A 13,804-nucleotide genomic window follows, 5' to 3' on the forward strand; every position below is an offset into this window, starting at 1 on the left:
TTTTTTTAAGGACAGGGGACCAACCAGCAAGGAAAACCAGACGAATGGAAGAAAATGGAAGAATCGTGCACATTTCAACGATACCCAGTATCTTTAACTCAGGAGTTTCAGGACCGAAAGAAACAGTTTGAAAAGTGTGGCTTGTGGGTTGTGAAGGTATATCTATCACATCAAAGAAGGCTCTGGTTTACCTAGCTGTTAACTGGTTCTGTAGCCAAAATAAAAATCCTCCTGCCAAGGACTCAGCCGCTCAGCCTGAGAGTCTGGGATAAGACCTGGTGTGAATACAGGCCTGGAGGGTAGAGTTGGAATCAGTAGACAGACATGATGTCAAGACAAGCAGAGCCACAGATTCAAGACTTATGAGGAAGTGTTGACCACCACAGTGGAAAGCACACAGTGTTTAGCCTGCCATGCTACCTCCGTGTACGCACTTTTATCTCACTAAACCATTAGCTTTAATGGGACACATACTATGCCTGTAGGTCATTTCAGTACCAGTGACTGCACAAGCTGATGACACAGTGGAGCTGTGCATGTAGCAGGATAGGCATGCCTGATGTGTGTATGCTGTTGAAATAGAGAGGCTCCTCCAGTTAAAGTGTCTCAACAAGGGAAAACTTCACTTCTCATCAGTAGGGTGTGCTATTCAGAAAGCAGAAGAGCCAGCACACTGGGTGGGGGAGCTTGCGCGGTTCTATTCTAACAGAGGTGGAGACTGTGTCCTGTCCCCATGGACAGCGGTCTGACCCCACAGTCTCTGGCTTAGCTAGCTTTAAAAGAAACAGTGAAAAGGAGGTAAAGGGCTGGGCAGTGGTGGTGCATGCCTTTAATCCCAGTACTTGGGAGGCAGAGGCAGGTGGATTTCTGAGTTCGAGGCCAGCCTGGTCTACAGAGTGAGTTCCAGGACAGCCAGGGCTACACAAAGAAACCCTGTCTCGAAAAAAACAAAAAAAACAAAAAAAACAAAAACAAAAAAAAGACTGTCAGGAAAGACTACTATTCTAGGTCTCTAATACGTGGAGGTCAGGAAACCTTAGCTGTTGTCCTGCCTTAGGACTCTTCTCTTCCACAGCTCACCTTGTTTTTCAAGACTGGGTCTGTGCTGGTTTGAATGAGAATGGCCCCTGACAGGCTCATACATTAGAATGCCTGGTCCACACTTAGTGTAACTACTTCAGAAGGGTTTGGAGGTGTGGCCTTATTGGAGATGTGTCATCGGGATTGGGCTCTGGGGTTTTAAAAGTTCCGCCAGCCTGTCTTGTTCTCTGTTTTACTGTTCTAGTACATGCCTGCTTCCTTTAATGATGATCATGGAGTAAACCTCAAAAACGGACAGCGAGCACTAGTTAAATGCAGTCTATTATAAGAGATAACCTGGACATGGTGCTTCTTCCTAGCAATAGAATAATAACTAAAACAGGGTCTCTCACTTTTACTTGGAACTTGCTAGTTGGGCAAGCTTGGCCAGCCAGTGAGCCCCAGGGACACGTGCTGGGATTACAAGCACATGTCCCATGTTTGGCTTTTTAAAATGAAGAGCCTGAGGACCAAACTCAGGTCCTCATGTTTTCAAGCCAGGCACTTTACCAACTAACCGAGCCATCCCCCAAGCCTGTGAATTTTTATTAAACTACTTTCTTTTGAGACAGAGTCTCATGTAGCCCAGGCTAGCTTCATACTTGCTATGTAGCTCTTTCTGATCCTCCTGTCTCTACTTCTGGGTTTATAGGCATACAACTGACATTGTTACATGCATTTATTGAAAAAGGGGATAGGTAGGTTTTGAAGAGAGAGAGAAGCCAGATTAGGAGAGAACTGAAAAGCAAACTTCATATATTCCATCCACGGAGCACATGTATCTTTCAAGCAGTGCAGGAAACAATTTAAGTAGCCATTTTTCAGAGCATTGGTTCTAGTCTCTTCTTTGCTTACAGGTGGAGCAGATAGACAATAAGGTGCTGCTGGCCGCCTTCCAAGAGAAGAAGAAAATGATGGAAGAGAGGATGCCAAAGGGATCTGAGAGCCGAAGGTTGTTTCAGCAGGTCCCACATCAGTTCTGCAATGCTGTGTGCAGAGTTGGCTTCCACAGACTGTACACCACAGCCTACGGTAGGTGTCGGGCTTGTCCTTGGGGGCTTCTTCAGAGCTGCCTATGTGGGCACAGCCTAGCAGACTGGATGGCTGTGGGGAAGGGATCCTTCGTCCCTGGGCTTCAGGGGTGAAGTCTTTAGAAATGGTCCCTTTTATATCTTTTCTGTCTTTTGTTTGTGGGCAATACTTTGATGCGATGTATCAATGGTTCTGATTTTAACCTCATTCCAGTTTCTGTGTTTTAACTATCCTGTCTGCAGAGAGCACCTTGATGTGTCCCTTCCTTACCTTTCTCATTTCTACAAAATTATCCATATCAACTCCTCCTGAAAAGCAAACTTCATATATTCCATCCACAGAGCACATGTTAGTTAGAAGCTGACATTTAACTTAAAGTAACTTAGTTACTTAAGAAAGTAACTTGAAGAAACTGGTATCTTGTGTGCCTTTCCACCTTTTTATAGACAGAGTCCATGTTGTCCTGGCTGTCTTGTAACTCACAGAGATCTGCCTGCACCACCCCTCCGCCCCCCACACTGTTACTGGGATTTAAGGCATGTGCCATCATGCCGAGCCCTTCCATCCTTTATTTCCTGTGAATGAAGCAAGTATAATCTGGCAGATGAAGTGCCCCTCTTACTTATTAGCCACTGCTATGAAATGGATTGGGAGAAGTGTAGTGATAACTCCCATTTTGAAACAGGAGAGGGAAAACACAGAACGAACACTTACTGTGTGCTGCTGGACAGGATTGCTCAATAGCCTTTGTCCCTTTCTAGGTCTACTGCCTAGAGAGGGACTGCCATTGGTCTGCCTCACAGGCTAGAACATGCTCAGATTATTGTGGCCAGATTACAGTTTCTCCAGCAATATGATTCCTTAAAAGATTCCGCAAGCTCAGTGGTTAAGAGCACTTGTTGCAAAATAAATAAATAAATAAATAAATAAATAAATAAATAAATAAGAAAGAAGGAAGGCCAGGGCTACACAGAGAAACCCTGTCTCGAAAAACCAAAAAAAAAAAAAAAAAAAAAAAAAAAAAAAAAAAAAAAAGCAGTTGTTACTGGTAGTTTACAACCATCTATTATTACTCCAGTTCCAGGGAATTTGATGCTCCCTTCTGATCTATCTAGGCACCAAGAACATACTTGGTACATACATGCATACTGATGTAGGCCAAACCACTCACATATAAAAATGAATATATATGTATGCATATATATATATGTATGTATGTATGTATGTATGTATTATGTATACATATATATACACATATATACATAGCAAGCAGGGCTGGAGATAGCTCAGAAGTTAAAAGCATTTGTTTTCCCCAGGACCAGGGTTTGATTCTTAGTACCCACACAGTAACTCACAACCATCTAAAACCCCAGTCTCAGAGGGATCCAGTGCCCTCTTCTGGCCTCTGTGGATACTACATGCACATGGTGTACAAACATGTACACAAGCTCTCACACAGACACATAGAAAATAAATGAAATCTGCAAACACACAAAAAGTAATTTGAAAAATTCAGCAAGTAGGAGGGTTTGGGCTGGTGAGATAGCTCAGTGGGGAAGAGCGCCGACTGCTCTTTGGAAGGTCATGAGTTCAAATCCCAGCAACCACATGGTGGCTCACAACCACCCATAATGAGATCTGACGCCCTCTTCTGGTGCGTCTGAAGACAGCTACAGTGTACTTACATATAATAAATAAATAAATCTTTAAAAAAAAAAAAAGTAGGAGGGTTCATTTGAGGTCAAGTTCATGTCTTCATGATCCCACAAGGGGACGCAGGATTCCTTTTGCAGGATCTTGGTAACATCGATAAAACAGTTTAAGAAATGGACTCAGCAGGGAACTCAAAGATTAGTTTGTTGGAGCCAGAGAAAATAATAGAGCAGGCGGACAGAAGTGTGTGCATTGGCCAGGAGTGGGGGAGGGGAGTGGAAATAGAGGGAATGTTATACTTGCTGAGCTTCAAGTCAAGACAGCAGGTAGGCTCAGCTGTGGGAGCCCATGGCTTCCCAGGACACGGTGGGGGGAGTGAGCTCCCCAGACAGTGCAGGCAGGCTTAGGATTTTGGAGGCGGTGTTAGGCTGGAGAGGGGGATGGTTGCAGTTTCTGGGTCAGAACTAGTTACATCTCTTTCTTATTATTTTGATTCTACCAGCTGGAAGAAAGAATATTTGAACTGAGAGAACTGCTCTAAAAGCTATCATGCTTTATTTTCCTGTCATCTATAGCTTAAAATCAAAACAGAAAAAAACATGTTTTCAGTCCTTCAGGTTCTCAGCCTTTTGTTGAAGAAAACCTTCTCAGAAAACTAAACTAACTATGGAAGCTAGAATTTTAAGACCATGATTTTCTTATTATATATAAATATTCCTGAGTTAAAAATAAATATCTTATATATACATATATTATTAATATATATGGAATATTTTTATATGTGGGTAAATGTATTAAGAGGCTTTGTTCTCAGCTTTATTCTTTTTGTCCTTGAGACAATATTCAAAAAGAAGCTTTTTTTTTTTTTTGGTTTTTTGAGACAGGGTTTATCTATATAGCTCTGGCTGTCCTGGAACTCACTCTGTAGACCAGGCTGGCCTCGAACTCAGAAATCCGCCTGTCTCTGCCTCCCAAGTGCTGGGATTAAAGGCATGCGCCACCTACTGCCTAACTCTAAAATCAGATTCTTGCCTGAACTTACTTCCTTGTCACGGCCTAATGTCAGATTCCTGCCTGAAGCCCATTTCCTTGTCCTTGGCCAATGTCAGATTCCTGCCAAGCGGCCCCCTCAAAGGCTCGCCACAATTTGTAGACCAGGCTGACCTAGGACCCACAAGAGATTTGCCTGCCTCTGCCTCCTCCTGAGTGCTAGGTTTAAAGGCATGCATCACTATGCTCGGCTCATTATTATTATTATTATTATTATTATTATTATTATTATTATTATTATTATTATGTATATGTGTGTGTGGCTACTATAAAACTATTGAAGTGCAGGGCAGTTCAATAGTGGCGCATGTCTTTAATCCCAGCACCACTTGGGAGGCAGAGGCAGGCAAATTTCTGAGTTCAAGGCCAGCCTGGTCTACAGAGTTCCAGGACAGCCAGGGTTATACAGAGAAACCCTGTCTGGAAAAACCAAAAAAAAAAACCAAAAAACCCCAACAACTATTGAAGTGTCTCATGTGGCTTATATTGCATTTCTCCTTCCCAATATTTGGTTCGGTGTAGAAGGGATAGGAAGAAGGAATGACACTGGTGCTTCAAAGAGGCTTTAGTGTGTTCCCTCTACATGATGTTTTCGCTGCTGAGGACTGAACCATAGCTCCATGGTGCTAATACATGCTGCACTAAGTCCCTCTACTGCGAAGAAGGGCTACTGGATAGGGACCATCTTGAAGCCCAGAATTTGGCTTGTAGTCTGGAGGGGTTTGGTTTGTTTATTTTCATTTTTGTTATTTTGCTCTGTGAAACAAGGTCTTCCTGTATATTTTTAGTTGGCTGAAAACTCGGAATCTTCCCACATTAGCCTCCTATGTGCCAGGATTACAGACATAAACCACCATGCCTGGCTCTTGAGTGTTGTTAACATCCATCCCAGAATCTACCTTTTCTGGTATAATATAATAGGTATAAACCTAGTTCCTAACCCTAGTTTAAAGCAATGGGGGATACTTAGTGGGCATTGTACCAGGCCACAGTAAGAGACTAGGATACCTTGCAAGGGATATAAGGACTATGTTCTCATAAACAGGTTGCTCTTCTTGAACAAACCAAAAACATTTACATTGTTTCACATACAATGCCCAGAACTCTACCTTCTAGCCCACTCACCTTTCTCTTTTTGATTTTCATGCTGCCTTCATAGCACAGGCCGGTCTCAAATTCAACTATCCTCCTGCCTGAGTGCTGCCTGCCCTTACTGGATGCTATTTAAAGGCTGTAGTCTCAGTAGCTGTAGAGATAGATAGACCTATTTGTAGCTTATGTAGCCTGCCAATGTTCTAAGAAAAACACATTTCCTTATTCCTGCCAACTGCCTGGTTAATATTGACTTGAATCATAATTTCTCCGAATCTTAGATTTTCATGCTTTAAATGAAAATATTACCCAAATTACAGATTAATTGAATCTAATCAATATGAAATTGCTTTGAGAGCCAGCGACTTCTCTGTAAATTCTAATTGTGTGTTCTAATGTAAAACTGTTGTTGATGGTATCAGTCTCTGGGGAGCAACTTAGGGTGGAGGTCGTCATTAATTATGTGAATGTCTAGAGAGAGGATATTAGCACCCAAATAGACATCATCTACCAGAACATATTTTTTTTTTCTCTTTCAGACCCAGTTTATGGAGCTGGCATATATTTCACCAGGAGCCTCAAAAAACTAGCAGACAAGGTCAAGAAAACCTCTAGCACTGACAGGCTAATCTATGTGTTTGAGGCGGAAGTACTCACAGGGTCTTTCTGTCAGGGTAATTTCTCAAATATCATCCCTCCGCCATTGAGTCCCGGGGCCCTAGATGTTCATGACAGCGTAGTTGACAGTGTTTCCAGCCCTGAAACCATTGTTGTTTTTAATGGCATGCAGGCCTTGCCCCGGTACTTGTGGACTTGTGCACAGGATAGGGCGTTCTCACAGCATCCGATGTGGTCGCAGGGCTACTCATCAGGACCAGGAATGGGCTCTTCTGTGCAGTCCTGGGGAAGGGTCTCAAACGGCAGCCCTGTGTAGTGTCTACATCATTTTAACAAGCAGAAGGGGTTGAGAGAACTGACAAGATGATGAATAACAGGTTATCTGTTCAGATTGACTGGGTCACTAAAGGCACCAGCTACACACTAGCCTCGTAGTGCCTTCATCTTTACCTCTGGGCTTGATTTGGGCAGATACCAGCTAAAACTTCCTCGATGTCTTTTCTACTTGACATCTTTCATCTCCTTTCCTATAAGTGACAGCATGAATACTTTACATAGAACAAGGATATTTTTTTCAAGCCTGTTATTTTCTAAAGTGATAGCACAAACTAGGACAACAGGATGATTTCAGGTTTTCTATATAATTTTATAAAGTGCTTTGGATATCCAAATAAATCACCTTTGCCTGAGTAAGTGGCTCTGAATCGTTAATGTGTGAAATGGAATGATGCAAACTCTGAAGGCACATCAAGAGTTTAGTCTTATCAAACAGTGCCACTCAATGCTGAGTATAGTGGGACGCACCTTTAGTCCCCGAACTTGAGAGGCAGAGGCAGGAGAGATCTCTGAGTTTAAGGCCAGCCTGGTCTGCCGAGAGAGTTCCTGGACAGCCAAGGCTACACAGAGAAATCTTGTCATGGAAAAACCAACACCCACCTTCCCCACAACGAACAAACCTCCAATGCCATTCAACTCCTATGTGGCTTAAGGATTAACTTGCCAAGCATTGATTGCTTACTACGCGTGCTTCAGTCACTTTCTGGATGCTAAGCAAGACAAATATCCCCAAAACATTTTATCCTGAATAATCAAAAAGGCGGATATGGACACATGAACCAATATGAACAGATAACCGTTAAAGGAGGATTACAGGTGAGAGCAGGACAAACACACCAAGGACTCGGAAGAAACTTCAAAAGGAACAGAGACTAGAAGGTAAGGGGGAGCAGAGATAGAAGAGTGTAGCAAAGAGAATAGCTCTTATCTGGACTGAATCCACCTGACTGGGGCTGAATTTGACTTTAAAGTGCTATTTGTAATAGAGAGGCTGATCTTACCAGCTATGTATTGCCTACTGCCATGTTCATATTTACCTGTAATTCTAAACCTCTGACTTCTCACTGTTCAATCTTCAACTCATAAGAACATTCTCTTCTGCTCTTACCTGAAGCTGTATCCTTCTTGTAAGAAACATGTTAATTCTATTATATGGTACGGTCCTAAAATCTTGGCTTCGTACTATTGGCTTGGAAGGTCTCCTACCTTGGTCCTTTGTTTAAGGGGTCCCATTCTGGGTCTGCTATAAGTGGGTCCATCAACACAAAGTAAGAAGTTCACATGGCTAAGACAATGGACCATTGAGAGCCTGTAATACTCACTCCTAAGCCAACCATTTCTAGGTATCTAAAAATCTTCAGATTTCCTGCTTAAGGAGTTCTGAGTCTGTTTGCAGAACACAGCTGGTTTTTTTTTTCTTGGCTTTCCCCCAAACAGACTATATTGCAGTTTGGCTAGAGATGTACTCAGTGATAGTGCGCTTGCCTCTTGTGTGTGTGGCTGCAGGTTCAATCTCTAGCATATACACATTTAAAAAAAAATGTGGGTGGGGCTGCTGTTGAGATGGCTTGGTAGGTAAAGTCACTTGCTACCAAGCCTGATGACCTGAGTTCGATCCCTGGGGTTCACATGGTTCAAGGAGAGAACTGATTGCTGCAAGTCGCCTGACTTCCACACAATTCCTCCAACCCCCTTCCAATAAAAATAAATGTAATAATGTGGTGGTTTGAATAGGTTTAGCCCCCACAGACTCAAGCTTGACCCACAGGGAGTAACACTATTAGGAAGCATGTTCTTGTTGGAATAGGTGTGGCCTGGGGAGGAAATGCATCACTGTGGGGGTAGGCTTTGAGATTCTATACTTAAGCTCTGCCCAGTACAGAAGGGATTCTCCTCCTGGCTACCTTCGGATCAACATGTAGACCTCTTGGCTCTTCTAGCACCAAGTCTACCTTCAGGATGCCATACTTCCCACCATGGTGATGATGGACTAAACCTCTGAAAATGTAAGCCAGTCCCATTTAAATGTTTGCCTTTGTAAGAGTTGCCTTGGTCACGTGTCCCTTCAGGGCAATGAAATCCTAACAAAGACAAATAGTAATGAAAAAGAGTAGCCAAGCCTGGTGGTGGTGGCGCACTCCTTTAATCCCAGCACTTGGGAGGCAGAGGCAGGTGGATTTCTGACTTCGAGGCCAGCCTGGTCTACAGAGTGAGTTCCAGGACAGCCAGGGCTACACAGAGAAACCCTGTCTCAAAAACAAAAACAAAAAAACAAAAAAAAAAAAAAGAAAAGAAAAAGAAAAAAAAAAGAACAGCGAAAGGGTGACTAACTGTCAAGACAGTGTGGCCTGCATGTGTTGACTGAATGGTACCAAGCTGAGAATGAGAGGACATGACATCTGTGAAGAACACGGAAGGATTAGTTCTACACTTTAAAAAAAAAAGTCCTCAGATGGGCTGGAGAGATGGTTCAATGGTTAGGAGCACTGACTGCTACTCTTCTAGAGGTCCTGAGTTCAATTCCCAGCCACATAGTGGCTCACAACCATCTGTAATGGGGTCTGCTGCTCTCTTCTGTGTCTGAAGACAGCAACAGTGTACTCATATATATATAAAATAAATATATCTTAAAAAAGTCATTAGAAAAAGGCAGGCAAGTTAAATTGTACTTTCTAAGTTTCTTTACTTAAACTTATTTAAAATTTAACTCCAATTTTGCAGCTTCAGATCATGTCTGTGCTTCATAACAATTTTCTTTATGGAAAGATGCCACAGGCTGGCCAGTCTGGGCCTCCCTCAGTCCGCGGGGGAACACGGTCCTGGTCAGGTCTACAAAAGGTGTTGGCGAAGAAATGACCAACAGAAAACAACACAAGGGAGTGCAGAATCCAAGTGTATTTGCACAAAGTAAAAATCAGGCTTATAGGGCTGGAGAGATGACTCAGCTGTTAAGAGCACTGGCTACTCTTCTGAAGATCCTGAGTTCAAATCCCAGCAACCACATGGCTGTACACATGTCTGGTCTTTTATGTTTCTGTTTTTTTTTTTTTTTGATAAATGCAAAAATTAAAGCACAGTATTTTTGCTATTATGAATATTCTCATATATATACTGTGTAGATGGAAACTGTCTTACCCTAGGACACTGAATCATTTTTTAGGACATTGCATCATGTTTAAGAGTCTTGCCAGGGCTGTCGAGACAGCCCAATGGATAAGAGCACTGACTGCTCTACCTAAGGTCCTGAGTTCAAATCCCAGGAACCACATGGCTCACAACCACCAGTAATGAGATCTAATGCCCTCTTCTAGTGTGTCTGAAGACAGCTATAGTGTATTTACATAGAGTAATAAATAGATCTTTGGACCTGAGAGAGTGGGGCAGGAGCAAGCAGAGGTCCTGAATTCAATTCCCAGCAACCACATGATGGCTCACAACCATCTGTACAGCTACAGTGTACTCATATGTCAGGGATCACGTAGGCAGGTAGCTGTCATATCAAAGTCAGTAAGATCAAACAGCCAGGTGCAAAGCAGAGGAGCAGTGGTGTCCTTCCTGCTGGGCTATCTTGGCAGCCCCAAGATAAATTCTCTGGGTCTGTCTGGGGCAAGCACCTGGAGGTCCCATTCTAGCAGTCCTTGAGAATATCCTTGGTTGTAACATAGATAATTAGTGATGGAAGCCCTTCAACTTCTCTCTGGTATGTAAAGCGATTCTGCCTTGTGGGGAACTGCTAGTGCCTGACTTCTATCTCTAACTCTGGAGACACCCTGTCTGATAAGGCAGATTCCTTGTAAAAAATTCCGAGCTAATAACAGCTAGGAAATCAACTAGGATCATTGAAACATTGTGGAGGCCAGGAAATAATGTTCAATCTGTTTAGCTATTTATGAATCATTTCTTGGGGCAACTTTATACCTGAATAAGAAGGCATGTTGAGTACTGGAAAGACTAATCTGGAACACATCTGAGTTAGGAGATGTTAGCGACTGAATACCTAGGAAGCAAGCTCCCTTTGAAGCTGTATGTATCTGGTCTGTGATCAGGCCTTCATGCCTGACACGCAGACTTTACTGGAGTAGACGAGTGGGCATGGCAGAATGAGGTTTTACATATGGTGGGTATTATTATTATTTTTGTGGTCCTAGGGACTGAACCTATGGCCTTAGGCATGCTAGGTCAGCACTCTCCCACTGACAGTACCCTAGTCCTAGAAAGGATGTTTAACTTTTTAAAAAGATTTATTTATTGGTTTTGGTTTTTTTTTTTTTTTTTTTTTTTTTTTTTTTTTTTTTTTTTTTTTTTTTTTTTTTTGGTCTTTTTGAGACAGGGTTTCTCTGTATAGCCCTGGCTGTCCTGGAACTCACTCTGTAGACCAGGCTGTCCTCGAACTCAGAAATCCACCTGCCTCTGCCTCCCAAGTGCTGGGATTAAAGAAGTGCGCCACCACTGACCAGCTAAGATTTATTTGTTGTTATATGTAAGTACACTGTAGTTGTCTTCAGACACTCCAGAAGACGGCATCAGATGGTTGTAAGCCACCATGTGGTTGCTGGGATTTGAACTCAGGACCTTCAGAAAAACAGTCAGTGCTCTTAACCACTGAGCCATCTCTCCAGTCCCCAGAATGGCTTTAAAGAAGCTTCTAACCTGCTTTGTTAGTAAATAAAACTTTCAACACTCTATGTTTGTGTACTATTTAAGAGAAAATTTAGCTTGATGTCATTACAATGACTATAGGAACCACTGCTAAGCAGGCAAAAAAGCAGAGCTGCAAGTCAAAATTTCATATTTGATGGTATCAGCTTTACCATTACATGAAAGAGAGAGAGAGAGAGAGAGAGAGAGAGAGAGAGAGAGAGAGAGAGAGACTGACATCCCTTGAAGGCTCCAGGCAGTTCATAGAAGTGTTAATGGAAAAGGAAACAGAAAGAATAAAAATACTCAACCTTCTCAGGACAGAAATACATCATTATTTTTATTTAATACAGATACTATGTATTTAGTTGTTCTTATATTATTCTTATATTTATATACTTTAAAGTACAGACTAAGAGGCTGAGCTTAGTTGGTAATGCACTTGACTAGCATGTGTGAAGTCCTGGGTTTGATTCCCCAGCACCACTGCATAAAAACAAGTATGTGAAAAGAATACAGATTAATATATCCTACAAAGTCTAAACAGGCAACAAAGAATTAAAATAAGTTGCTGAAGCAAAGGGACAGAAGCATTATTGTTGCCACACTTTTGTTATACCTGCTACTTAATTCCTGTACTTATTACTAACTGCCATTTTTAACTAGGCCTGTTGCTATTTTTAGTAACAGGGTTTATGTAACAAAAAAGAATATAGTAGATTATATAATTCCAAGTAAATTTCGTATCTTTTTTTTGTCATTTTTTTTTTTTTTGTTGTTGTTGTTTTTCAAGACAGGGTTTCTCTGTGTAGCCCTGGCTGTACTGGAACTCACTCTGTAGACCAGGCTGTCCTGGAACTCAGAGATCTGCATTCTGCCTCATGTTTCCTGAGTGCTGGAATTAAAAGTGTGCATTGCCACTACATGCCTTTAATTAATTAAATAATTATTAAACATGTTTATTTCTCTGTGTTTGAGCAATAACATAAATCCACATTTGTATTGTTTTTGTCTATTTCTATATGTTAGGTTGGCAGGTTTTTTTCCAGCTTATTTTGCAGAGGTTTTGAGACAGGGTCTTACTATGTAGGCCATAGATCTTTCTGCTTCTATCTCTTAGAGTGCTGGGATTAAAGGTGTGTGCCATCATGCCAAAGTATGTGCATTTGTGTGGGCAACCTTAGGTGTGGTTCCTCAGGAACTGTCCACCTTGGTTTTTTATTTTGTTTTTGAGAGGAAGTTTCTCACTGAGATCTGGGGCGTGCTGATTAGGTCATTAGGCCAGGCTGGCTGACCAGCCTGGTCCAGTGGCCAGTACTTTCCTGACTGAGCTATCTTCTAATCTTTTTATTTTTATTTTTTAAGATTTATTTACTTATTATATGTAAGTACACTGTAGCTATCTTCAGACATCAGAAGAGGGTGTCAGATCCCATTATGGATGGTTGTGAGGCACCATGTGGTTGCTAGGATTTGAACTCATGACCTCCGGAAGAGCAGTCAGTGCTCTTAACTGCTGAGCCATCTCTCTAGCCCGCTATCTTCTACTCTTTTTTTTTTTTTAAATTAACTTTATTTCTACATAACATTTATTAATATCAAATTAAATACTAATTTTCACCATTTGCTTCTGTTCATGGTTTCTTGACCAAGTCTTCATTTTACCTTCCAAAATGTGCACTGCACCCAGAACAATGAAGGGTTTTTTTTAAAAAACAAAATCACAGCTCCCAAAGTTGGACATTCACTACAGCCACCTACACGAATTTGTACCTTGTTATTGGCAAACGTAGTCCTGGTAGCTTGTTTCAATCACTTTCCATGATAAGTTTGTGGAAGACATTTGTTCAAGCACCTGGAAGAGCCCAAGGACATGCTGGGTTCAGCTGCCACCACCATGCAGCACAACCTGCTTAAGCTCCACGGCCCAGCAGGAAAAAGCTATCTTCTACTTTTTTTTTTTTTTTTTTTTTTTTTGAGACAGGGTTTCTCTGTGTAGCTTTGGCTGTCCTGGAACTCACTCTGTAGACCAGGCTGGCCTCAAACTCAGAAATCCACTTGCCTCTGCCTCCCAAGTGCTGGGATTAAAGGTATGCGCCACCACTGCCCGGTTCTATCTTCTACTCTTATCCTGAAGTTTTCTAGTTGTTTTAAAAACAGTATCAATATGTATGTGGTCAGTTGAGTTTGAATTTTCATAGAAAAAAGACAAAAACAAAATAGAGAATGATAGCGGGGCAGTGGTGGCACATACGTTTAATCCCAGCACTTGGGAGGCAGAGGAAGGCAGATTTCTGAGTTCAAG

At 41.9% G+C, this 13,804-nt stretch overlaps 2 protein-coding genes across 7 annotated transcripts in view; one reads left to right on the top strand and one right to left on the bottom strand.

Annotated features, from left to right (window-relative positions):
• Parp9 (poly(ADP-ribose) polymerase family member 9) overlaps window positions 1-7,218 on the top strand; it is a 37,195-nt gene extending 29,977 nt beyond the window's left edge. For all 3 annotated transcript variants that reach the window (XM_031363785.1, XM_031363787.1, XM_031363786.1), the window contains exons 9-11: window positions 11-156; window positions 1,938-2,112; window positions 6,447-7,218. In XM_031363785.1, coding sequence (XP_031219645.1) covers window positions 11-156; window positions 1,938-2,112; window positions 6,447-6,841 — 716 coding nt within the window. In that variant the 3' untranslated portion in view covers window positions 6,842-7,218. The remainder of the gene's footprint in view (window positions 1-10; window positions 157-1,937; window positions 2,113-6,446) is intronic.
• Window positions 1-13,804, bottom strand: part of Dtx3l (deltex E3 ubiquitin ligase 3L) — a 60,190-nt gene that overhangs the window by 41,645 nt on the left and 4,741 nt on the right. For 3 of the 4 annotated variants that reach the window (XM_031363792.1, XM_031363791.1, XM_031363789.1), the window contains one exon: window positions 13,273-13,354. The exons of the other annotated variant lie outside the window; for it this stretch is intronic. The gene's annotated coding sequence lies outside the window, so the exon portion shown is untranslated. The remainder of the gene's footprint in view (window positions 1-13,272; window positions 13,355-13,804) is intronic. 4 annotated transcript variants of the gene reach the window in all.

This window comes from Mastomys coucha, unplaced genomic scaffold (assembly GCF_008632895.1).
Source record: "Mastomys coucha isolate ucsf_1 unplaced genomic scaffold, UCSF_Mcou_1 pScaffold12, whole genome shotgun sequence".
NCBI lineage: Eukaryota > Metazoa > Chordata > Mammalia > Rodentia > Muridae > Mastomys > Mastomys coucha.